This window comes from Dasypus novemcinctus, chromosome 3 (genome assembly GCF_030445035.2).
Source record: "Dasypus novemcinctus isolate mDasNov1 chromosome 3, mDasNov1.1.hap2, whole genome shotgun sequence".
In the NCBI taxonomy this organism is placed as follows: domain Eukaryota; kingdom Metazoa; phylum Chordata; class Mammalia; order Cingulata; family Dasypodidae; genus Dasypus; species Dasypus novemcinctus.
The window spans coordinates 40245417-40272688 of record NC_080675.1 but is presented as its reverse complement, the minus strand read 5'-3'; the positions used below and the strand labels follow the sequence as shown (position 1 = coordinate 40272688).

General features: G+C 43.0%; 1 protein-coding gene across 3 annotated transcripts in view; it reads left to right on the top strand.

The window, feature by feature from the left end:
* Positions 1-27272, top strand: part of SUSD6 (sushi domain containing 6) — a 122193-nt gene that overhangs the window by 57497 nt on the left and 37424 nt on the right. For 2 of the 3 annotated variants that reach the window (XM_058293211.1, XM_058293209.1), the window contains exon 2: positions 1793-1997. In XM_058293211.1, the coding sequence (XP_058149194.1) occupies positions 1877-1997 (121 nt within the window). In that variant the 5' untranslated portion in view covers positions 1793-1876. Of the gene's footprint in view, positions 1-1423; positions 1575-1792; positions 1998-27272 lie in introns of those variants that run through there. The other variant, XM_058293210.1, reaches the window with a different exon arrangement.

Below are 27272 nucleotides of genomic sequence, written 5' to 3'. Positions count from 1 at the left end.
CCTAGCCACATAAATACACACACATTGACACACACATTTTGTGTACTATTTCTCATCACTCACGAACTTTCTGATCACTCACAGAAATGCCACCAGGCATTTTCATGAAACATCCCTGCTCTGCAGCTTTAAAGAGGTTCAAATGGGAGGCTGGGTAAAAGCTGGGGACTGAAGACTGCTGCAGTCATAACTAATAGAGGAAAACCCTAATGGCTAGCTCCTAGCTAATGCTTGTTGAAGACCTTCATAACTGTCCTTCATTTCAACTGAGGCAGCTGATGTTGCTGTTTGCGGTGACTCTAGGAGGGGAAACAAGACTTCAGACATGGATTAAAATCAGGCCTGGGAAGTGGATGTGGCTCTACTGATGCAGCATCCGCCTACCATATAGGAGGTCTAGAGTTCGAACCCAAGACCTCCTGGCTTGTGTGGTGAGCTGGCCCATGCACAGTGCTGCCACGCACAAGGAGTGCCATGCCACGCAGAGGTGTCCTCCAGGTAGGGGAGCGGCATGCACAAGGGGTGCACCCTACAAGGAGAACCGCCCTGTGCGAAAAAAGTGCAGCCTACCCAGGAGTGGTACCTTACACACGGAGAATTGACCCAGCAAGATGATGCAACAAAAAGAGACACAGATTCCTGGTTCGCTGAGAATGTAAGCGAACACAGAAGAACACACAGTGAATGGACACAGGAGAGCAGACAACGGGGTGGGGGGTGGAGGAAGGGGAGAGAAATAAATAAATCTTTAAAAAAAAAAATCATGCCTGGTTAATATCTCTGGGAGAATCTCTAGGGCACCTTTTATTAGGGCTTGTAGATGGCAAGCTTCCTTATCTGTGTACATAAAGCCTTATTAATGGAAAAGGGGTATATGTGAAACTGAAAAAAAAAGGAGGGATGATCTTATTTGGGAAACCTCTAAATTTGGATAAATGAGTAACTGGCAAATAAAATCAAGTAAGTTAACTAAAATATGTTAATAATAGGCTCGCGTCATAGTGTGTTAATAACCCTGCAACCTCCCTGAAAACATGTAGTGGAAAAAATCCTTAACTTCTTGACCCCTAAATTTTTCAAATATACTGGTTCCTATTCTTTTGAAGGATTTGTCTGAACTAGAAAAGGTGTGGGCCAATTAACAATTACAGCTTGTCCTCCACCCTCCGTCAGTGTCTGGGACAGTCAACAGAGTGACCTTTTAGGGCCCAGGTGTGTTGGGTGAGGGTGAAGCCCTGGTTAATTAGGGCATTTTTGAGGTTCACGGCTGTCCAGTCAGATCCTCAGGGGCTCATCCAGCCTCTGGAGGTTTAGCGTGATGGCCAGTGTGGGACGGGGGCAGGGATTGGCTCCTCCTGCTGCATTCCTTCCCTAGAGGGTGTGTTTCTATTTTCTTTTTTTTCCCTTTTGATTAGTTGGATTTATTATGAGTCCAAGGGCAAAGGCAAAGTGTGACTTGGGTTTGCAGCTCTGCGTCAACAGCTGCTTTTCTCCTGCTCTTTTGGAGCCTCTGAGGCTGCCGGGCAGAGCCAGGGCAGTTTCTGAAAGCTTTGTGACTCCTGACAGATCTCCGGGTGAGACAAGCTTGTCTCCTTATTCTTTCTGTCTTGGCATTTCTCCAGGGAGGAATTGAAAAGCTGTTTATGAGCTTATCTCTTCTCCTGGCATGAGTTTGGTTGCTAGAATTCTTTCAAGTTAGTATATGATTATGGCTTCCTTACCAAAGTGCCTGCCTCCAACCAAGTTCTGGCTGAAGTTTTCATTCTGCTTATGTCCTTGTTCTTTTTTATAGGTGAATCAACTCCCTGCCTGACTTTAGGATTTTTACTTCTGGCTTTTAAATTTTTCTTTTAAAAAAAACTTGGACGGATGAAAGATGTGCCATGGCAGGATAGCACCAAAGAGCACCTCACCGTTTGCTGTTGCCTCTGTGGGACATGGAGTGTTCCTTCTGCTGGTGATCCTTAGCACCCTGCTTGGAGACGGACTTGCCTCAGGTGAGTCCTGACCTACCTTCTGCGTATGGGCAGGGAAAAGACTTAATACCAAGTTTCTATCTAAGACTGGTATAGCAAATTCTTCCTTTGGCAGGCAGTTGCTCTTCATTCCCTCTTCAGTCCCTGCAGGGAGAGCAAAAGGTGGGGGCTTTTATGCCAGCAGGGATCCAGTCCTTTGGGGCTTGGCACTAGCAGGCTAGTGAGCCAGCTAATGGAGGGTTGTGTGGGGAGCCTGTTGCTGATAACATTACCACCCCTTGTCCTCCAGCTGTAATCATCATTAGGCAGGATGGAGATAAAGGATTCAGAGCATGATGTGCAAGTAAGGGTGCAGGCTACAGATCATCCTGTCTGTGTTCAGAACCCAGTCCTACTACTTGCTGACTCTGTGACCCTGAACAAATCTCTTCTTCTGTAAGACTTGGTTTCCTCATCTGCAAAATGGGATAATAATAGTACCAACCCCATAGGGTGGTTGTGAAGATTAAATGAGATAATACAATAAGCACTTAATTGTTAGCTTTTTAAAAAATTTTTGTCTTTCTGTGCTTTTTATCAGAACGAGTACATAGGTAATATTGTAAGTATTGTAACATAGTGAAAGCAGGGCCTGGTCATTGACATTACAAACTTTGTAATGTTGGCTAAGCTATTCAACGATTCTATGCCTTTTTCTCCATCTTTCAAATGAAGAGTTGACCTGGTTAAACTTTAAGGCAACTTCTTGCTCCCTCAGTCTGTACTTTGATAATTCTAAGAATTTTCTGGTTGAAGATAGTAAACAAGAGAAAGAGGAGCCTTAGCAGGAGCTAGAAATATAGCAGTGAGCCTTTTTGAGTTTATACGGGCCTTGCCACTTTCAACAGTGCTCTGAAGACCCTTCTAGGTTCTCTTCATGTGGTCCTGTAGACCTGACGTCCTTTTAGAAAGGGTGTGTACAGTATAGGCTTCTGGGCGATATGCTGGAAGCTGCCCCTGTACCTGCAAGCCTCAGTATCATCTTTGAGTCACCAGTATTGGTGCCCCTACCAAACTTCATTACAAACATGTATATAGCAATTTCTGTGGACAGTGTTATGTAGATGGGGATCTCAAAGCTAGGGTCTCAAAGGAAATGGGTATGTGTATTACACATATTGTGACTTGTAGTGTCCACTTACTCAGTGCTGCCTCTTGCATTCTCTATCAACTGCCGCTACCCACTTAACCCTTCATATACAGATAATGGTGCAGTCTCATCTAATCTTATATTTTCTTCTCACTTGTTGGGAGAAAGTTACTGTTTTTCTTTCCATGATAGCCTTTACCACCCACACATAGATTTTCTCTCTTACTGCCTCTCCTTCATCCCATTACGACACTTAACCCAAACCTTTCCCATAAGCCTGAGGCTTCCTGGCTGTAAGGCGCCCCTGACACAACCCAGGGGATCTCTAATGGTTGGGATCCCACAGTATGGGCATCATGGTATGTGAGGTTCCAAAGGGAAGGAAGGTCTGGCTGCACCAATGTGCAAGAAAATGAAGGAGTGCCTACATTTCATAGGCTATTCCAAAGCCAGGGAAAGTCTCCAGAAGTGGTAGTCCCAGAATCAAGAGTGTCTGGACTCTGTCTTGTTCAGCACTACATCTCTAGAGCAGACATATGGAAACTATGGCCCTAGCCCAAATCCTATCTGCCATCTGCTTTTGTTGGCCTTCAAGATGAGAATAGTTTGTTGTTTATTTTTAATTTTTAAATAGTTGAGACAAGAATATTATTTTGTGACACATGAAAATTATATCAAAATCAAATTTTAATGTTCTTAAATAAAGTTTTGTTGGAACATAAATAACATTCTGTTGTCTATACTGCTTTTGTAATACAATGGCAAGAGCTGGATACTTTTAATAGAGACGGTGTGTCCTACAAAACTTAAATACTTAGGCTTTAAATGTTTGGCCCTTTACAGAAAAGGTTTGCTACCCCGACTCCCCTACCCCCGCTGTAGAGCCTGGAATAAAAGGTGGTCAATAAGTATGCCCATGAAAGGAATGGCTAACAGAGCTTGAAGGAAAGACAGGTGGATAGACAGATGGGTAGATTGGTCAGAGCCAGGATGAACTTTAGAGATTGTATACTTGCCCAGGATCTGTGGCTAATGATGATCTGTGGCTAATGATGGGAGCAAGACTAGGACCTGGTACAGTCCCGGCACACTGCTGCCTCCTGCTGCTTCCAAGGCTCTTCAGGGTAGCTCCCTTACTTGTTACACAATGGTATTAGTGGCAGAGCATCTGCCTTCAGTGTCTAAAATGTCTTAGTCTCTTTAGTTCCATTAAGCCATCCCACTTTCCCCCACCCTCCTTTAAGTCATCTTCAACCCCCTCCTCCTCCCATTTCCTACCCCCATTTTCAGCTACCCACACCTTCCCAACTTTACACCGAGCTTTGAGATGAGTTATCAGGGATTGATGGTTTCAGACCGCCTATATAGAGATTATCATTCTCAAATGTGGAAAAATGAATGTCTGTCTGTCATGTGGGCTCAGACCAGGATGAGAAAGTTGGCCCTATTTTTTTTTCTCTTCCGCATCTGCAAAGACTCCTTCTTCCCCTGCCCCCCACCCTGCCAAGTCTTTTCTACTCCCCATAAAACATAAAATGGGGTAGGGCAGGTAAAGGCAGGGGAAGGGGTTTCACCATTACTTAGATCCAGTGTACCAAGTTCTGCCAATGTCTTCCCTCTTTCTGGAGTAGCTCCTGGGGGAGGGATGTGCCCACTTCTTGGTCTGAAACTTAGGACACAACTGTGCTGTTACGGGGTGGCTCTGGTTTCTGGGCTTCTAGGTTCTTGGCTTATGTCATGTAAATGAATTTAAGAAAAAAAAGCAAAACAAAAAAACACAAGAATTTAAGGACATGTTACATGGTAGGCAAGGGAGTAAAGAGTTAAGAAACAAGAAAACAAGAAAAGAAGATGATCTGAGGCATGGACTGTGGGTGCACTGCAGGGTGAGTTGTGCTCTATGGTCCCCAGGTCAGGGCTTTTTAAATCTTTCCCCCATCCTCCTTCATAATGTTGGGGTGGGGCCCCAGCTGATTGGTGTTCTGATTGGTTGCCCCACCTGTCAGTTTCTCAGGGGCCAATGGTGAGGCCTTTTGAGGGTATCTTGGGTTTTCTCTTGACCCTGAACAGGATTCTCATTCCAAATGAAACTCTCATGGCCAGGATCTTGCAGGGTGTTTCTGGCAGCCAGGAGGTTTCTGTGTGGGGTCTCATGGCCATGCTGTCTGTCAGCCATGTTATCTGCTAGACCAGCTGCCTTCCCCCTTTCACTATAGTAACCTGCCTCAGTGCCGGCCATGAGCAGTGTGCCAAAGAAGTTTGCCTAGATTCATGTGCTGAAGCTGAGGAAAGGCAGTTCAGTTTAGGAAAGACTCTGTTTCCCTTGCATTTCTTACTTGCTCCTATACCTATTCCTAAATACCCGTTGCAGAGACAATACCCAATTTTAAAATGAGATGCTTTGTAATGTACTTAATCTTGTAATCTAGTGGGCTATAGTCAACCCTGAATATGCTTATGTGTATATGCACATTCATGACTTTGAGAATCCCACTGGACATAGTTAAGTGTAGACCTAGGTGTGGGGAGGAGGGATGTTTGTCTGCATTGTCTCTGGTCATTAATATCACAGCCACCCCCTAAGTCTTGGACATAATTGTACAGGTTTAGAGGTAAAGAAACAAATATGAAGATGCGCTTGAGAGTTTGGGAGTAAAGAAGGTATGTCATGCTTGGAATTTAGTTTTACATACCGGTTCTCTTATTTACGGCTCGGAATTTGGAGTTATAGCAGAGAAGGTGTTAGAGAGAGACTTTGGATTCAGTTTTTCTCCTCTGGAGCAGTTGGAGAGAATTATTAAAAAGTTCCCTTTTTAGGAGTAGCAAAAAGAAGCACCTCTTATTCTTCATGCCTAGCCACAACATTAAGTGAGAAGACTGGTTCTGAAGGCAGAATTTAAAATGCAATCTATACAAGTGCTACTCAATTTGCCTTCCTTCTTGGGCTAGAGTGAGGAATTAGGATCCAAAGCCTCTCCCAGGTTTCACAACTCTTTCCCTTTACCAGTGATCTTGGAAATTTGCTCTATGACCTTAGGCAAATCACTTGACTTCTTTGTGCTCCTTTAAAACAGAAACAACATCCTTAAGAATGTTAAGGAATTGTTGTGTAGACTATAAAAATAATTGGAGAGCACTTAGCATAACAATGTGCAATGTAATTCCCAAATAATAATAAGTTGGTATGTGATCTGCTATTGAGTCATGCTGGGTAGGAGACTTTATGCAGATGACATCCTTCCTGTCTTTAAAAAACAAAACTGAAGATGCAAAGTCCTTGTTTGGGTTGGGGTGAGGAGTTAGGAGATGTCACACTTGACCACTTCAGGGAATGGTTACTTCAGGAATCCCCTTTACCTTCCAGAAAGCTTATGTTTGCATAGTTTGATGATCTCAGCCCATCTGGCTTGTTGACTCACGTAAAAAGCTTTTAGTTCTCATACTTCCCCTTTCTTGACCATAGTTACTGAGTGAACTCATATTTTATTTTGATTTCTTTTTCCCTTAAATTGTTGCCATGACACTTTAGGCCATATTAAGCATCTCTTAAGTACCTACAGCAATTTTTAAATAGCAGGGAAAACAGCCATTTGCATGTCTATGTGGCAGAATGGGAAAGCCAGACAGTTAGTTTTCATTGAGATGGAAAATGTTGAGAACCAGGCTCTCTGGGAGATGACATGGCTTTGGCCCTTTAACATTGCTATGGCAGAGAGATGTTGGCAGGTGGCCCTGGGTTCACCTCGCCATCTCTGAAGGCACCTGGAGTCAAAGGTAATATACTCTGACAGAAAGAAACAGAACAAGCAGGAAACTGACGTGTAGACTGTCATCTAAATGTTAGGTCTTGTGTTATCAGTCCATTTAAAGCCTTCAGAACTCCTGTGCGCTAGGTGGTCTTGTAACCATTGAAAATGAGGCAGATAGAGGTTAGAAAACTTGCCTAGACACAGCCAGTTGTAGGTGGTAAATCTGGGTTTGTACCCAGTCTGTCTGATTCTGTTGCCTGTGGTCTTTGCTGGAAACTACACTATGTGTGCTGAATGGCAGGCTTCTCTCAGACCCATTTCTTGGGCTTCCCTATTGGATCACTCAGACCAACCTTCAGAGGATTAGCCTGACAGAGGAAGAAACCGTCTGTGTTCTTTCCCCCTGGGATACCACGTTTCCTTCTGTGGTTGTTTCTGTTCTGTCTACAATAGCCTTTGGTTGTTTCGTTCCCAGTTTAGGCACAAGATTGGCCAAGGTGATTCTATTCTTGGAAATGAACAATAGAGACCCTAGCAAATTGTTTGCTAAATGAGGATGTAGTTCCCAAAAACATCCGCACAGCATCTTCCTGTCAGCTGCAAACCCTGCAGTGATGTAATCTCTCCATGGTGTAATTACCTGTAACTATAAAAAGACTCAGATTGTGGGAGGCTGGATGGGTCATTATAGGGCTTGTTGAACCCTAGTGTCCTGAAAAGACATTGAGAAGTTACCCTCTGTGACTAATCATTGTGCCTTGTTTAGAACATTGCAAACACATGGCACTGCCCTTCCTCAGTAACTTTCTAATAAAAGAAACTAGGAGTCCACCAAACTGAACCCCAAACTTGGTCTTGATTTTGTTAAAGCCCTCATTAAATATAAAATTCACCTACTTGACCTAACTTGCCATTTTAGAAATTATCCTTCTTACTTGCCCAGTGCTTTCTGCAAAAGGGGTTCACAGGGAGCTAATAATAAATTAGGGTTAGCATTCTTAGAGTCTTTAATTAAACTAGGTAGGTTTCCAGAAGATGAACTCTTTTTACTTCTTCTTACCTGCTGGGAACTTCCTTTCCTCTTGCATCACACATGAGCATGAACCTGCAGAGGGTATGAGCAGCCTCCCATTACAGGTAGTGTGTGCTGCTACCACTGTCTGCCTGGACAGATTAGGAGTGACCTTGGCTAGCCTTGTATTTAGCTTTGAGGTCCAGAGGGACAGCAGTATATTTGATATCAAGCTACTTTCTGTGGTACAGTGTGAATAAGGGGTACTCTGGCTGCGGACTTCTTCCAGTCCTGTTCACTTACCACACCTTAAGCCAATCCAATGCATAGAAATCTGAATTCACTAAAGATTAGGGTGATATTATCATTTTTTTTTTTAAGGATTGTGGGAGCTGGGGTAGTTCAGTAGTTGACCATCCGCTTCCCACGTAATGCTCCGGGTTCAATCCCTGGCCCTGGTACCTCTGGGGAAAAAAAAGGGGGATGTGTGTGGATTGTCCCTAGAATATCTTCAAATAGCTGTCCCTTGAGAGGTAGAATAAGGTTCAATTTATACACATCTTAAAATAGCAACCTGTGGCTTCATGGAGCCTTTAAGATCAGTAGCTCAATATTATATGTAGCTATTGTTATGCTCCAACTTCTTACCTGGGTTTTATTTTAGAGAAGAATGTTCATGATTAAAAGCTTGAACTCTGGAGTATGATTGCCTTGGTTTGAATGCCACCTCCACTACTTGCTACCTGTCACCTTGGACAGCTGTCCTACCTTGCTTTTGGTATTTCCGTACATTAAGAATAATAATGGTGCCTACTTCATAAAATTGTTGTGAGGGTTAAATAAGACAGTATATGTGAAATACTTAGGACACGGACTTACGTACAAAGAACTAACTTCCAGATTGGGAGTTCAGATTCTAGCACCAATTAATACTAGTTTACACTGCTGATTTTTATGAAGCTGCAGTTAATTAGTGCAGACTTGGGGTTAGAAGGCACTCCTTCTTTCATTATCTTCTTGGATTTTGTTTGATCCAGTTCATTAGATGCTGAGTAGAGTTAGGTCCCTGATATTCATGAGGGGTAGTTCTTGAAGTATTCATAAGTCCCTAAATTATGTGACCTGCTGGCATTTCATACATTAAGACAAAGGGACAGCAGTAATGTCCCTTTGAAATGTTGGTGCTGGGGGTAATTGAGAAATTTCCCAGGGGAAAATGTGCTTCAGGAATTGATCATTAAGTACAAGCAGAGTTATAAAATAGTTCTGCTGTATGTAGCCTTTGTTTTTCTGAGTAATAAGTGATACTTTATGAAATACAAAGGACCAGACTATAAGTTCTTCACATGTAGTAGACACGTGTTTCCTTGGGAGAGGGCAAGTTTCTTGTCATTGTGTGTTTTTTGTCAGTGGCTTCAGTCCTGGCAGAGTTTGGCCTTGTTGACTCTGGCGATGGTGAGAGGCAGAAGAGAATATTGTTGGGATTTTTACATACCTGCTGAGGACTAAGTGGACGTGAGAATCTGCCTGTCAGTGTTTATTGAACACCTACGTACACCAAGGCAGATGGGAGAGAAACCTTTGGATCTCTCAGTTTCCCAGAATGCCCCTTGGATAGGTATCTGGCTAGTTTCACGTAAACACAGAGAAACGGTAGGGGCTTTGCCAAATGCTGTTGTGGCGTGCATATATATATATATGTATTTTTTTAGGTGGTACCAGGGATTAAACTTGGGACCTCGTACATGGGAAGCAGGCCCTCAACCACTGAACTACACTTGCTCCCCTTAGATATATTTTTTTCCTCTCTTTTATTCAGCTTTTCCTTTAGTGTCTTTGCCTGTTAGAAAGGGCCAGCAATTCTTTGAGCTCACAAATTTATGGTTCGTACTTTAAAAAATCTGCCATGATTGGAGATGTTTTGGCCAACAATTGATTTCATAAGGATGGGAAAATAACCTTTAGAAGGATATTCTTTGGAGTGGACATAACCATCCCAGGGTCCTCAGGATGGAGTAATAAAATATGGATTAGAGTGGGGAAAGAAAAAAGATGAAGGAGAAATAAAGATTTCTCAGGCAAAAATAAAATAAAATAAAATAACATAAAATAAAATAAAATGACTTTTCCTAAATTAAAAAAAAGGGAGCATCCTTACAGGGTCTCCCCCAGAAGGTGGTCAGAGATCATTCTTCCCACTTTACAGATAAAGCATTCAAAATGTGAGTGGCTTTTTATAAGACTATGTCCAAGGTTGATTGCAGAATAGGAGTTTGTGGAGTCAACAGTTGCCAAAGATACATAGAGAATCTTTTGAGCATCTACTCTGTTTGGCATTCAACTGAGGGAGTCTGAAGTAGGTTAAAGTCTCTTGCCTAAGGTTACCCAGCCTAAGAGCAGAGCCAGGTATAGGACTGGGGCTGTTGGTTTCTAATCTAGCACTGTTTCTACTCCATTCTGTTCCGTTTTAACCCTCAGCTTCTAACCTTTGCAGTTTCTTTACAAATAGTTGTCTTTAATTACAGAAGTATAAAGCTTTTATTTCTGTTTCAGTTATCTATGACTATGTGACAAACAACCCTAAATTTAATGTTTAAAATGGCAACCATTTTATAATTTTTCAGGATTCTTGAGTCAAGAATTCATACTGGGTGCAGTGGAGGTAACTTGTTTGCTTCTCCTGATGTCTGCCAAAATTGTGACTTCTCAACTCATGTGTGACACCCCACTTAGGATGGCTAGAATGGTTGTAAGTTGGTTGGAATGTCTTGACTGGGTACCACACAAGTACATGAATACTGGGAGGTGCAGTTCATTGGGGGCCACCTTTGGAGATTAGCTACCACAGTTTCTAAATACCTGAAGGCTAGTGCTGAGAGAAGATCTGAGTACCCTTTGCTGAATGCCAGCCCAGCATAGTTGTTGATTTCATACTTTAGAAGTCATATCACACAGGACCTAGTGGTGTCGTGAGTCAATGCAGCCCCTCTAATGCTCCTTGGTAACTATGCAGGCTTTCTCAAAATTGCTGATTGTGACCCATTTAGTTAGTTGGTGACTTCCGTAGACTGTGGCTCTCTGCTCTGTATTCCCGGCCTCTCTCCCCCGCCACACCCCATAGACTCCTTCAGTCTCTGAGCTTTGAGGTCTTTTCTTACATATGTATCTTTCGATCTTAGCCATTTTTGGCCCTTTGTTCTTGGTATAATATGAACTTGCTCATAAGCCTCCTGAAGGAAGGGACCCTGTCCTTTATGCTTTATTTGCTCTAAGCAGGCCAGTGATCAGCCAGGTGGATCCATCCTGGGGAAGGTGTTCCATGGGTGGGGCCACCCCACAAAAGGACCATGTCTGTTCTGTGTATGAGGGCAAATAGGACTAAGTCCAGGGCCCTGTGAGCAGTAATAGCCTGTGATGCCTCCCTGCAGATTTGTGGTTCCCCATGGTATTCTGTCCCTAGTTGGGAAGCATGTGAAACTTTCTTCATGCCTCAGGGGATGCAGGTGGTAGGGCTCTTCTGAGGGGAAAGGAGTGGAACTGGGCAGGCTGCCTAGAGAGTTGAGTGGGAGTGTGCTAGCTTTTAGCCTGGTGAGGATCTTTGAACACAGTGTGGGTCCCCTTAGGTGAGAAAAGGGCATGTGAAAATGTATGTGAAAACCATGCTGGCTCTTAAACATACCCTGACACAAGAAAGGGGGTGGGGAACTATGGCTTGAATGGGTTTGGCTTCCCTTCCTCACCACCTGCCTTTGCAGATAGTTCTGCCTTACTTCTGTCCCTCTGAAGGTCAGGGCTAAGGGAACTCCTAACTCTGCTTTCCCTCAAGTTAGTGCCTTTAGGCCTTTTCTCATTCTGTTTTTCCCTGTGGCTAGAATCCTCCCTCCCCTCTCCCCTCCAGCTTCTCTTCATCCTTCAAAATTCAGATCAAATTCACCTCCTCTGAGATACCATGCATTCCTGAAGCACTAAAATTATAGGGGTGGGGGGGCAGGCTTTGTGTGTATTTCTTGAATAGAATTAGCAGAAGCTCCTAGTTTGAGTCCTTCTCTTGGGAGGTTATCAGAGAGGTTTTCCTGTGAGCAGGATTTTAGTGCCTAAAATCTTGACTACCTGTGATTTGAAGGAATTGGACCACTCATTTCAATATCTGGGAATTGAACCTTTGGGGATCCTGAGCCCTTTGCTCAGCAGGCCATGCGACACAAACCCTATAGACTTCCTCTAAACTCTGACAACTTGTATTAGTCAGCCAAAGGGGTGCTGATGCAAAATACCCAAAATCTGTTGGCTTTTATAAAAGGGTATTTATTTGGAGTAGAAGCTTATAGTTACCAGGCCATAAAGCGTAAGTTACTTCCCTCACCAAAGTCTTTTGCCACGTGTTGGTGCAAGATGGCTGCCAACATCTGCAAGGGTTTAGGCTTCCTCTTCCTCTTAAGGCTGTGTGGTCCCAGCTTCTTCCAGTATCAATTGTAGGCTAGGATAAATCTTGTATCTCTCCTAGGGCTTGTTTCTCTCTGGACTCAGCTGCTCTGCTCTGCTCTGCCCACAAGGCCAGCTATGAACTATTAGGCAAATGGCTTGTCTCTCTTTCTGGGTCCTCTGCCATGTCTCTCTTTCCTCATGTGCCTCCTTCTCTGTATGTTTACTTCCTGGGGTTCCAGCATCCAAAGTTATCTCTTCCAGCCCTTGTGGTTTTCTCTGTGAGTCCCTGCCCACCACGAGGGCAGGGACTTGATGTCCTACTGATATGACACAATCAAAGCCTTAATCATAATTTAATCAAGTAAAAGTGAAACCTCTGAATCTAGTACAATATAATATGCCCAGAGGAACAGACCAGTTTACAAACATAGTTCAATATCTATTTTTGGGATTCACAAATAATACCAAACTGCTACATGATCCTATACAGGGTTGCTGGGGAATGTATGTGGGAAAGACTGGGTTTTGTGTTTTCGTCAGTGTCATTAACTTGTTCAGCAAGTGTATATTGACATAGGGTGTGGGCAGGGGGGCCAGGAGGACATAAGTAATGCCATGAAGGCCTTCTGGGGACCAGGCACTGAACTGGATTGTGACTAAAGTTATCACATTGAGTTCAGTCTTCAGTGTTAGCTTGCAAGAGGATGGCAGCTGCAGCCAGGAACAGTGCTCTGCACTGGGAGGAATGCAGAGCTTATGGTTTAGCACTCTGATTTACTCTACAAGAACATGCTGAGCTCCTGCTGAGTACCAAGGCTGTTCCAACTTCTGAAAATGTAACAGTTCCGTTTGAGGCATGCTACAATCAGGGAAGTGATTGCACTACAGTGGAGTATATGCAGGAAGGGTTCTTGACACAGACTGGAATGGTTAGGGAAGACTCCTCTGAGGGAGAGTAATCTAAGTTGAGACCTGAAGGGGAAGTAGGAGTTAGGGAGTAGGGAGACAAGATGGCATAGTGGGATTAAGAATGTAGTCTTTTGCACCAGGCAAGCTGGTCTGAATCCTAGTTCTATCGCTAACATTGTGTAATTTTGGACAAATTTCTCAAACTCTCTGTCCCTCAGTTTTCACATCTATCAAATTGGGATAACAAACTTTACCACATAGTGTGGTAAAGATTAAATGTTGCTGTTATCATCATCATCATCATCATCATCATCATCATCATCATCATCATCATCGCTATGTGGCACCTCACCAATAGCAGGCACAGCCAGTGTGTTGGGGGGAGCCTGGAGTTGGAGTGAGGAGAGGGAGAGAGTTTGTACTGTGTTGTGTTCTGTTCACCTTGGCACCTTCCTTTAGAACTTGCCATGACATTTCTGTTAAACCTTGGAAGTTCAATATGCTATATCCTTCAAAATAGTTTCTTACCCTGGTGGGTGAATGAATGAGTGAGTGGTTTCCTCCACTTTGGTGGAATGTGTTCAGAAGCTGAGGTTTCAAAAAATAAAAAAAAAGCTCTAGGCTTAGCCTGAGAGTTCAGGGATTTGGGCTGGACATCTTCAAAAGCACAGTTTGGAGGAAGAACCTACGGGGGTGAGATGGTGCTGATAGAGGCAGGTGCCTTTAAAATAGCTGAGTTGTCAGAGTTGTTGAGAAGGGAGGAGGAGGAGGAACAGGAACAAGCGCTGTGTTAGAGTGTTCTAAGGATCAAAGGGCTAAAAAAAAAAGTTAATGAATTAGGGTTAAATGAGTTTAAACAGGGAAATAAAGAGGGTTGGAGGAGGGTGTTAATTTTAGGTACTGTGGGAGAAGATTGAGAATGAGAAGAATGGCAGTTGGGGATCCTGTTTGCCCACAGGAATATTAAGTGAGGCTGCCTTCCAGCCTGCCTCAGGGTAAGGGTCACTCAGGACAGATGATCATAGTTCCTGCTTCTTGCCCATCATCCCCTGCCTCAATCCAGGTAACCTGTGTTGACAGACCCCTTATTTCAGCGTGTCTGACACACTGGGTCCCACATAGGTCTTAGTTCAGTCAGGAATTCCATGGCGGGGGTGGGAGTGGGGCGCTGGCTGGAGGCTGGAGGCTGTCGGGTGGGGTTCTTAATTGATTGGGAAAGGGAGAAGAGTGGAGAAACAGCAAGCATCTTCAGCATGTGGCTGTATTCCAGGATTTGTCGTCTTGGATCAGGTCAGGGTAATTGAAGAAGTTGGGGTGAAGACTGTATGCTGTTTGATGTGTTTAAGGTCTGTTGTGACTTCCAGCAGAGCTGTGTCTCAGATTTCTTTAGAGGGCTTTCAGCAAAGGAACACATTCTTCCCACCATTGTTTTCAGTTCCTTGTTGTCAGGCAGTTTAAAGACTGTGGTTCAACTGGCCTTTCTCCCTGGCATTTAGAAAAACTGTTACCAGAAATGGTAAACTCTGGCCTTGCAGAAATAATTAAGATTGTGAATAATAGGATTAAGCAAGATAATGTATGTAAAAGTACTAGATAAACAATAAAAGTCTTTTAAAAGGGAGGCATTATTATAATGCTTTTTATTTTATTTTATTTTTTTCAGTCAGCATCTTAAAGTTAATGCTAACTGTTTAGTCCTCTTCCCATTTCTTGGTGGGAGGCTGGCATTTAATAGCCTCTTTTGTATACAAGATCAAACTAAAGTTTCCAGTAGTGTCCCACATCTTGAGTTTGAAGCCCAAATCTGTGGGTCTAAATCCAAACTTGATAATTCCTCGTCCCTGGAAGTAAAGAAAGCAAGAAGAGAAGTGGATGGATCATTGGGGGGAAAAAGTGTGTTTGTTTTTTTTTTCAAGAAATGGAGCAGAGTATCCAAATTTTTAGTGAGTTGAAAGTCTGACCCCTATTTCTTCTGAGAATCTATGTCCCCCTTCTGGGAATGGGCCTGATCCAACATCCTCGATATAACCTGGAAAAGCAGAACAGAAGGCTAATAAGAGGAGGTTTGTGGAACGAATTTCTCAATTCTGTTCTTTTAAGCTGTGGTTGGCAGTGCCCAAGTTGCCAGATTCTGCACTACAGTGCCAACTTCTGCTACACCAGTGTAAACCCTCTCCCCTCTCTGATGTGTCCCAGGAAGTGTCAGGGAGTACCCACAGCAGGTACTTGTTGTATTCTGCCAAAGCAGATCAAGGCAGCGGTTCTGCTGGTCCTGTGGTAAAATCTCATGTGGGTGGGATCAGGAACCTCCCTTATTATCCAGCCCAGGCTAGTTTTATTGCAGAACAAATACTCATCCACATTTTGTGGAATGTGATCTGGTCCACCTTTATCCCTTCCAAAGGTCAGTCTCACTGCTTGGAGCTGATGAAGAGAGGGTCTGTTCTATGTGTACTACTTGGTGAGGTTCTTCAGGGACATCAGGAATTTCTCCTCAAGGCATGGTTTCTCACCTCTGGTCAAGGATTGAAGGGCAGTTCCATCCTCTCTTTGTGTATTCTCTTGAACAGGGTCCTGAAGTCAGGAGACAGGAAAGTATTGCTGAGCTGGGAAGCTCTTCCTCCTCCACTGGCAGCCAGTTGGGCTTCAGGGTTGAAATTCTAGAGAAAGTCATTCAGGTGTGTCTGTTAAGGGGCACTTGTGAGAGAACGAACAGTCTGAACCTTATAGGTTATTTGCAGCAGTGGGTCTCGAACCTGAGCATGTTATCAGAATTCCCTGGAGGGCTTGTTAAATACAGATTGCTGGGTCCCAGCCCTAAAATTTCTAATGCAGTAGTCTGAGATGGGGCCTAAGAATTTGTATTATTGACAAGTTCCTACATGATCCTATTGCTCCTGTTGGCCTGGAGACCACACTTTGAAAACACAGATTTACACTTGGGGCAAACAAGTCCATCTGACTCTTTTTGTTTGTTTTTCTGTCTGGTTGCGCCATTGTTTTTTTGGTGTGTCGCTTCACCATGTGGGGGCCTGTGCCTTGCCACACAGCATCTTGCTCATTTTAAAGCAAATTTTGGTGAGGACAGAGGATGAGAAGTCTTGAACCCACTGGGGAAATGGTTTAGAAATAGGATGTGCAGGTGAAGCAACCTAATTTTAAAAACTGGAAAAAGGTTAAATGGTTAAGGGCAGGCTATCTTCTGGACAAAGGAACCAGATCTGGCAAACCCCTGGACTGGGTCCCCTTGGACATCTCTTCCCTCCATTTCCCATTCTGCCTTATTAGATAGCATTGAGCTCTAAAGTCTGCATTTAGGAATCCTTGCTTCAGCTTGGGTTCCGTGGTATGAAGAGCAGAGCCCTGAACTCCTGGGCATTAGCCCCAATCCCAGCCCCACCTATAATGAGCAGTAACTAAAGGCACCTCACTATCCTCAAGGGTGAAATGAGGGTTGGTCTAGCTCTCCAACGCTCTTTGAGCTCTGATACCTGGATTCTGTAATGTCTCCTGACAGTTTCCTCCCCCGGGATCAAGAACTTCTGCTTGCTTGCTACTTAAAAACTTTTTTTTTTTTTTAAATGTGGGAAGACTTTTACTGTTAAGCAGTGGTGAATCGGATGCCCATCCAGAAACTTCCCCAGTGAAATTAAAGAAAATTTTGGGGAATTGGAGACAGTAACTTATTTTTTAAGTCTCTGCAGTTAGGTTGCTTCTGTAACATATTTAGCATCTTTGGCAGGTTCCTGGTCCCTTTACTCCAGATCATTACATTCTACTGCAGAGTTTCACAGGCTGTCTGATTAGTTCTAATTTCCAGAACTAATTCTTCACTGCCTGGCATGGTGCTTGGCACATGGTAGGCCTGTGTAAATTTTTTTTGGGTGGATGGAATAAGGAGTTGTATCTAAGTACCTCTTTTGCTTTCCTCCAATCTCTCCCTTCTTAACTTTGTATGATTGTCCTCCTCTGCCCTCCTCCCTTCCATCTTCCTTGTCTTCCACCCTCCTTTCCTCTCCTTCCACTTTACTCACTTTAACTCCTCTGCACGCCAGCACAGCTGGCCTCCAGTGTTTGTGTGTTGAGGGTGTTTAGGGGTGGAGGTATGCATGAGTAGATCACAAAAGACCTTTCCTAAGCCATCTGTGTGACGGCACATCCAGAGCTCCTCAATCTTTTCTCACTCTCCTTCCCTCTTCTACCTATGTCTAGGGTAGCCAAGAGTTACAGAATATTTTCACGGTCCTTGGGGAGTTTGCTTTTCTTCAGACTGAATCTGACACCCTTTTTTCAGCCTTTAATTCCTGCCAGAGCCTGTCAGTGTTTGTGATGGCAGCTAAAGGACTTCTGACTTGGAGAGAAACAGCATGTCCTGCCTCAGACCATTGTCTGGCCCTTCTCTCCAACCTCAGGCTGAAGGGGCAAAAAGAGGATTTCTCAGCCTTGCTTAATTTTCACTTAGCTTCTCTGATCCAGCCTGGGTGGTTTCCAGAGACCTCCAGCACCAACTAGCCTGAGGTCTCTATTGAAAACAGAGGAAGACTGAGGCTGATTTAACTTTTAAGTAAAATCACCAGCCTTTTGATGATTCCATTAATTACCTCCCTTCTGAACACTCTTCTGTTAGCATTAATTGGAAATTGTTTCTCACTACCTCTCCTCTAACTCAGCCCTGCCTTAATCTGAGGCAGCTGGATGCTGCACTCTGCTTTTTCGTTTACTGGAAGAGTAGTTTGCTGGTTTTAATGACTGACAGTTTCTAGAGGTTGAGGCTATTGTGCTAAATTCACACCGGCTTGGGGGCCTCAATCTTGCTCACTTTGTTCCTGTGAAACTCTTATTAGTTCTTGGTGTGCCAGTGGGGGAAGGGTCCCATGAAAATGCACTCTTGTCTCAGGTAGTATATGCAAGCTTCTCATTACTCATTTTTATCACTCAACATTTATAGACCTCCTGGGGTGTGCCAGGCACTGTTCTAGTTACTGATTGTCCCTTGGCATCTCATCCTTGCCCGAAGTGCAGAGGTCTAAGTAGGTGGTATTCCAGCAGGGCAGTGACTATAGGCAGATATTGGGAACTGTAGTCTCTGGAATTTTCTTTCTCTCTTTCTTTTTATGGTTGCAACTCCTGTTTCTGTACTTGACTTTTCTCAACTCTAAAGAGCAGTAAATTATTTGAACCTCCTTTTGAGGTCATAGAAATATCAGGTAGCAATAGATATAACAACTAACCACTATTGGCAGTTGGCAAGGTGTAAAGCATTTTCCCACATCGTGTCATATTGTTCTCATAATAAATAAACTTGTCACAGCCAGTGAAGGATAAAGGTAGGATTAGAACTCAGGTCCTCCCATTGCAACTCTAATACTCTTTCTACTAAACTTTTAACTACGTGTGTGTATATATGCCCTTTTTAAAAAAAAACACTGACTTCTCCATGACATTGTCTTTAGCATTATCTTCAACCCTGTAAGTGTTAAGCACTGGGCCTATGCCAGGAACTGAAGTCCTCACAGTCCAATTGGGGGAAAGGATAAGACAGAGTACATCTTAGTTTCCCTTGATTACTTCAGATACTGAGTGCTTTAAGGCATGAAAGAAGAGAACTGACCTGAGTTCTATCCAGGAAGGCTTCTAGTAGAGCTGGGACTTAACCTGGGCCTGGTGGGAAGGAAGGATCCAGACGAAGGGATAGCTGAAAAGGGGTGTTTTTGTTAGAATTTGGCTGTCTGAGACTCAGGGATACAGAAAGGGTGATGAAGTTTGGTTCTTTAGGAAAAAACCCATGTCCTCAGGGGTGATGCTTCTCCAAATTTACTGTGCTTTTAAAAGCCACATTTCCCAAACTTCATGCCCACAAAGAACCTTTCAGTAGATCTGGATTACAGCCCAGAAATCTGCATTCTTTAAATGTTTTTAATAATGTGAAACAGTCTCCCAGCCACTCCGTTCTCTTCCCTAAGAAGAAACCAAGGGTACAGGTTTCCTTTGTTCTTTTCCAGAAGCAGAACCTATGTATTTGACCAGCTGGCCCCATAGGTATAATGAGGGCGGTGAGGGTGGCGCACATTTTGAGAAACACTGTAATATGAGGGAATTCTGGTGTATTGTCCCCCCATATTCTAGGAAGCATCAAGGATCAAGAACATTATAGAGTTACCACTCCTGAGGTCTCAAGAGTATTTGAAACATAGAAGGAATGGGAGGAGTGCCTATTATTACATGATGTAACTTCACTTGACCCTGACAACAGCTGAGTCAGCCTCACTGCTTCCTTGACTTGAAGTCAGGGCCTTCAGGCTGAGTACCTTTAAAACAGTCCTTGGCAAGTCAAGGTTACTGCATGTTACTCTGACTTGAGGAATGTGTTGTTTATAGATGTTGTTTGGTAGCTTAATTTGTGTGTGTGTGTTTTGGTTTTTTGGTTTTTGTGTGTGTGTGTATGTGAGGAAGGAATGGATTTGCTTGATGGGTGGGTAGAAATAGGAGCACATTGGAAACACTGGAAAAGGTAATCCCATGCCTTCCCTAGACTTTCTGCCTGTGTCTTGGGACCAAATGGGATCTAGAGAAATGGTGAAGATTAGAAAACAGTCACCAAATACCCTGCTAAGAAATAATAGGACTTAGTTTTGGGGTGTTATAAAATACTTAGATGAGTGTAATTAACACTTCAATGTGTATTATTTTCCAAGTAATAACCACTTCAAATTTATTGCCTTGTTTTTAATTTTTTTTTCCAATGAAAGATTTCATGCATTAAAAAAATACAGGGGAAGGTGATGTAGTTCAGTGGTTGAGCACTAGCTTCCCTTCCCACATACATCCCGGGTTCAATCCCTGATCCCGGTACTTAAAAAAAAAAAAAAAAAAAAATTACTAAAAAGGGGAACTAATGTAGCTCAGTGGTTGAGTATCTACTTCCCATGTATGAGGTCCTGGGTTCAATCCCCTGTACCACCTTAAAAAAAAAAAAAGTATACAGAGAATAATATAATCATACCTGGGTATTTGCCACCCAGATTTAATATTTTGCCATATTTGTTTTTTATCTTTTCCTCCAATAGGTAACCAATATTCTTGAAGTGCATCCTTCCAACCATGTTTTTATGTTTTTACTACTTACATAGTGTTCCTGAGTAGTATTGAGTATTGTTTTAAAAATGTATGTAACCTTCCATAGTTGCCTCATTTTTTTCACTCAGCCTTGATTTTGACTTAATGGTGTTGATAATATGTTTTAATTATAGTGTAGCATCCATTGTATTAGCATACCAAAATATTTTATCCATTCTCTGATTGATGGATATATGTGACTTCAGTGTGACTGTCGCAGTGCTGTAAGAAGCATTCTTGTACATGTATCCAAAGATGTGTACAGGATTTCTCTGATATATATACCTAGCAGTGGAGTTACTAAATTGTTGGGCATGAGCATCTTCAACTTACTCCATATTGCCAAAAGTCTCTCAAAATTAGTTCTATCAGTTTACACCACTAATGATGTATAAGAAAATTCTTATTTCTTCACATCCTTTCTAAGAGCTGGTTTTGTTAGACATAAATTTTTGCCAATCTGATGGATGTGAAATATAATCTCTTTGTGGCTTTGTTTGCATTTTCTTGATTATCTTCTCCCAATTTGTAGATTATTTTAACTTTCCCTATGGCAATGGTTCTCTGGGATCCCTGAGGCCCTTTCAGATGGTCAATAAGGTTGAAACAGTTTTTATATTAATACTAAGATATTGTTTGCCTTTTTCCACTCATTCTCTCATAGGTATGTGGGAAAGTTTCTGCAGGCTACATGATGTGTTGAAATGCTTCTCTAATATCAACATGTAATGAGTTTATTGTTATTTATAAATTAATTTTTTTCAGTTTTAGTTTTAAATATGGTAAATTTTTTTTTTTTAAGATTTATTTATTATTTAAATCCCCCCCTCCCCCGGTTGTCTGTTCTCTGTATCTATTTGCTGTGTCTTGTTTCTTTGTCCTCTTCTGTTGTCGTCAGTGGCACAGGAAGTGTGGGCGGCGCCATTCCTGGGCAGGCTGCACTTTCTGTTGCGCTGGGCGGCTTTCCTTACGGGACGCACTCCCTGCATGTGGGGCTCCCCTACATGGGGGACACCTCTGCGTGGCACGGCACTCGGCACTCGTTGCGTGCATCAGCACTGTGCATGGGCCAGCTCCACACGGGTCAAGGAGGCCCGGGGTTTGAACCGCGGACCTCCCATATGGTAGACGGACGCCCTAACCACTGGGCCAAGTCCGTTTCCCAAATATGGTAAATATTGATAGATATAACACACTGGGAAAAAACCTGTTTTCGGGGGTCCTCAGTGATTTTTAAGACCAGAGAACAAAGAGTTCAAGAACCAATTTTATTCATATTTTTTTCCTTTATGGAATATGTAGTCTTTGTCTTAAAGAAATTCTTCGTTATCCTAACATCATAAAGATGATGTCCTATATTTTCTTCTAGAAGTTTTGGAATTTTTTTTTTCCTAGGAGTTATTGGGGGTTGAACCCAGGACCTTGTACGTAGGAAGCAGGCACTCAACCACTGAGCTATATTGGTTCCCCATTGGAATGTATTTTTATGGGTGGCATCTGCCATTTCCCAGGCCCTTCAGCCTCTAGAAATCATTTTTTAGTGTTTCACCTTCTCAAAAACACTTCTGCAGCCTAAATGGAACATTTTCCATATCCACCCTTATAATAGAACTTTTTTCTTTTTGAGGTTTTTGAGTTTTTTTTGAGGGGATAGATGAAGGAAGTAGGCAGGGATTCAGTCACCTTCTTCAGACCACTTTTGTTCAAGAGTCTCCTAGCATTTTGCAGAGTATAGCAGTCTCTCCTTGGGATAGTATATACTCTTGTTTTGGGTCCTTGGGTTCATTATTAGTTTTGCAACTTGCTGCCCAGAGACCCAGAACCCACTTGAGATAGGGATTCTGGAAGCACATCCCATTCCACAGCCTTCAGTTACCAATGGACACTTGAGTTTCTGTTAACATAGAGGCACCAGCACCTTTCTTCTGGGTTGTATCTTTCCTGCGGTAGGTAGATGGGGGCAGTAGGTAGGCAGAATGCCAGTGGGATAACTGCAGTTAGGTAGGTGTATAAATCCCAGAAAACAAAAATACTGATGGCATTAAAGTCCTTATAATCTTACACCAGACTTTTATAAGTTTCTCTGCTTCTGGTATATCTTCTCACCTCCCACCCCCCAGACCCCAAATCTGCCCTCTACCATGCTGCCAGAGTATTTCTCAAAATCTCAGACTCCTCTGCTTAAAACAAAAGAAAACAAACTTCAGGGCTGCCTATAAAGCTTATGGTAAAGTCCATACTCTTAGCAACAAGCCCCCCCATCTGTGTTTTCAGCTTTCTCTTCAACCACTTTCTAACTTATGCACTGTCCTGGACCCTTACTAGGCATCTCATTGTTCCCATATAATGTGCCCCGGTGCCTTTGCTTATGCTTTTCCTTCTGCCTCAAGTGCTGCTTGCTCCCTTTTGTCTGTTGGAGGAAATCTTATTTGGATCTCAACTCTACAAAACACATTAAGTATGAATTCTGAGAGGATGGTTCTTTTCTTATCTTAGTCTTCCCACTGACTCAGCCTTGCCAATTAAAATGAAGACTCAGTTAATTTCCATTAGTCTTCGTTTCACTTGTGACTTTGTTAAGGAAGGCTGATACATCTCTACCTCTTCCCCACAAGTTCCTTCCCAATAAATTCTATTTACAGGATTGTCCCTGTTATTTTGCAGCCCATTTCTTCAGTAGCTTCAAGAGAGTAAGTCTTTTTTTGTGATTAAGGAGCTGATGATGACATCTTGAAATAAATTGCCTTTCAGTATATCTTCCCTCAGGGGGTGAATGTACTAATGGATAGAAACACCTAGTCTGTTCCTTTCCCCACCACCAATTTAGTTATTGCTTATTTTGAAAAACAGTAAATTGGCATCTAGCATATTTTAAAAGTGGTGCATGAGTTGCATGTTTGCTTTAATGTTTCCTGCAAAAAGGTCCTACTCAGTTTCTGGATGTCTCTTGGATTTGCTCATTTAGCCACACCCAGTCTCCTACCTTCCCTGCAGCAGCCTAAAAAGTAAATTAAATGGAAATCTATTAGGGATGCAAATTAGGCATTAACTTTTATTTTCTAAAGGAGCTTTATAGCATGAATCCTGATGGGTGAGGAGAAAGGGGACTTCATCTGTTTAAAAGATTTCAGGGTTCCTGGTGCCTTAGTGCTAAAAAGAGGACGAGCACACAATGGAGAGACACAGAGAGCAGACAGTGAGTGCAAACAACGGGGGGGGGGGGGCATAAAATAAAATAAACCTTTAAAAAAAAAGCAACTATTGAAAATGGTTACCTAGCCACTGGAGAAGGGAATGCAGGGAAAGACAAGGACTAGAGGACTGAAGCTAAGACTTTCTGAACATACCTTGTTTTATAGTTTTTACTTTGGAACGATGTAAATGTTTTGTATAATGAAAGCACAAAATTATGTCAAATAGAAGAGACAACAAACAAAAATAATCCGTAAAAATAAAACAAATGGAAACATAGAGTTAAAAAAAAAAGAAAGAAAGAAAAACGTCTGCAGGCTGGAACAGATGTGGCTCAGGCAATTGAATTCCTGCCTCCCACATGGGAGGTCCCCATGCCTCCTAAAGGGGGAAAAAAAAGACAACAACAAACAAAAACTGAGCAGACAGGAAGCACAAACAACAAGCAAACAGACAAGGGAGCCATGGGGTGGCGGGGCATGGAGACTGTAGGCCTGAGTGTCCTACAATACGGAGATTTGGGGTGGGAGGCAGAGAGGGGGAAACCCTCCAGGGAGGACTCAAGTGGGAGACTATAAGATTGCAGGAACCTTCTTCATATCCTGCTTGGAGCTGAGAGAGCTGACTTTCTTCAGAAGTTTGTTTTATGGCCCTTTTGTTAATTTTTGAGATTGGTCACTACATAGGTGGGGAAGTAAGAAGGCATTATGGGTAAAAGTTATTTCCTTGGCTCATGTTAATGATCAGGGCAAAACTAGGAATTGCTCTGTTGTACTCTGAATCCTACTCCAAGAAAGCAGGCTATGGATGTGAATTCTTGAGTTCAGGAGAAGGTCTTGTACCCATGGAAGCTGTTACCAGCTATGGAAACGAATCCGCACATAGATGTGACCCAAAGGAAGCCATGGGTAGAGAGAGAAGTTTCCTTTGTGGGTGGACCTTTTTCTCCTTTCTTATTTTAAGAGTGCTGCTATTGTTCCTGCTATCTTTGTTCAATAATCATTTTTAAAGTGTGTTATGAGTAGTTAGGCAAGCCTCACAGATCAAGCAGAATGATAATGAAATTTCTCCCTCTAGTTTACTTTGCCCATTACTCTGCCCCAAACCTAGGCATTTTGGAATATGTGGTGAATAATCCTTATATAACCAAACCAAATGTGCTAAATACAAAATTAACAAATCCTGCCAAAAGATTAAAAAAAACATCTCACAAGAGTGTGGTTATCCCAGATATTGGTTCCTTTGAGGGCTAAAGAGACCCATGGGAGTTATGGTCATGGCCGATGGGGTTAACTACCAGGGCAGATGGCCCCTCTTTGGAAATGGTGTTTATGTGTGATGAATCTGGACTCAGATGGGATCTCCCTTCATAAGACTTTCATGCTAATGTGCTGGAGGTGCAGTTAATGTTGGGGTTTAAGATATATTTAGGGGATTTGAATCTCTGGACTGACAATGTGATAGCCAGATCCTGAGCCTCAACAGACTCCAGCACCTACAATCTGATTTATTGGACTTACCACACTCAGCTAAGATGGAGGTGAAGAAGGACAACCACCACACCATGGAGCCTAGAGTGATTACAACTGAAAATGGGAGGATTGCATCCAGCATCCAGGTGGAATCTGACCCTCCTCTTGACATAAAGGTGCAATGGACACAACCAATCCAGTGTCCACATAGAAGAGGTGGCATTGGATTGGGAAAAGTGGACATAATGGACAAAGGGTATGGGGAAAGGCAGGAAGAGATGAGAGGTGGAGGCGTCTTTGGGACATGGAGCTGCCCTGGATGGTGCTTCAGAGGTAATCACCGGACATTGTAAATCCTCACAGGGCCTACATGATGGAATAGAGGAGAGTATGGGCCATGATGTGAACCAATGTATATGAGGTGCAGAGGTGCCCAAAGATGTACTTACCAAATCCAATGGATGTGTCAGGATGATGGGAACGAGTGTTGTTGGGGGGGGGAGAGGGGGGGTGGGGGGGTGGGGTTGAATGGGACCTCACATATATATTTTTAATGTAATATTATTACAAAGTCAATAAAAAATAAAAAAAAAATTTAAAAAAAAAAAAAAAAAGAGTGTGGTTATTACAAAAGAATTTTACCATCCACCAAAGGAGTCACTATGCAATTGTTTTTCAATAGCAAGTTTTCTTAGCGTATCTAAAATAGGATTTCATGTGCAACCAGCTTTTTAGTATTCACCTGTTGTTTAAGGCATGGGTGCGTGTAGGGAGGAACAGGAGAGAGAGAGAAGAGAAAGCAAAGGAGGCTCCCATAGGTGTCTTGGGCAGCGTCAAATAAATAAAACGTTAGGTTGGGCCTCACACTCTAAAAACTATGTTTAGTTCCACATTTGGCCATGAGGAATTGCCTTCCTTCTCTACCCCCCTCACCGTTCCCCCGCCAGCCGCTCCTGTTTCTCCTGTTCCCTGAACAACAGTTTCCTTTGCCAAAGGATGAAGAGCCTGGATGTCAAATCCTTTCCCTCTGCCCTGGCAGGGAAGCTGTTCTATTTGTTTTCCAAGAAGCCTTTTAATACTTGGGGAATTTTTTTCTTTCCTCTTATGGGAAGTTGCTTTGTCATTTCCCAAAATTATACCGCACCTCTTGTTTAAACAGAGTGCCCTTGGTGAGCTTTGGAGCCCAAGGGGCGGGGACATTATGAAATCCTTTGTTTGGGGCTTTGATGCTAATTGGAATACTGGCTGTCTGCAGGCAGAAGTCTTGGAGTATGCCAGGACTTGGTTGGGGTTGGGGTGTGGAAAGGAGAAGAAACGTCCTGGGACAAAAGAGTTAGGGTATTGCCGTCCTTTTAAAGCAGTTCTTTTGTCCCTCTTGTAAAAGGTATCAGTCCTTTTGGACACAGGTTCCATCAAGTATCTGTCTAGTGCCTCATTGCCCAGAATGGTGAAGATGGCAGTTCTGCCCTTTTGTGGAGTTCAGAACCCTGAAGAGACAGGAACAACTCACATTTAGCAATGTGTGCAAAATGGTATGTGACTGTATGCTAGATTTGTAGATTTAAGTGTGTTAGTTCAGAGAGGAAGGAAATTCCTGGAGAAGAGAGCACTAAGATTAAGCCTTGCATGATGGATTGGGTTTGAGTGGATGGAAGGAAAAGTGAAGGATATGGGGGGAGGTGAAGATCATGAGGAGACCTACCTGGTGAGTGAGGCCAGTGGGAGGTAGCATAGGTGGACTTGACATTGGGGAAATGGGACAAGATAAATTATAGAGAGCCTTGTGTATTCAGCAGACATTTAAACTTGTGGAAAGAAATTGGCAGCCTTTGGAAGATTCTGAAAGGAGAGTATCATGAAGAAAAATGTGTTTTGGGGGAAGATGGGCCTAGCAGGTAAACTGGGGTATGCCTCCAGGAGGGCAGCAGGAGGGAGCCCCAACTCTGCCCATGTTCTTGGAAGGAAGTTGTACTATTAGGTACATGCGGTGGGGGTGGAGTGGGGAGGATGACCTGGCAGAAGGCTTTTTATTTTTTCTTGAGTGAGTATGGTCCCACTACATGCCTATGGCCTAATGGCCTTCTGCAGCTCCCCCTGGCAAAGCACAGTATCTAAGGTCTTAAGAAGGTTGTTGCATAAGACCACATGTTGGGTGCCACCCCGAATAAAGCCTTGACCAGGCCCTACTCCAGAAGGAGGTGATGTTCCTTAGTAGGCTCCATGGGGACAGGCATAATGCATAGCAAGTTTCAAGCTTCCTGCTGGTCATTTTAGAATGAGATTGGCTAGGGA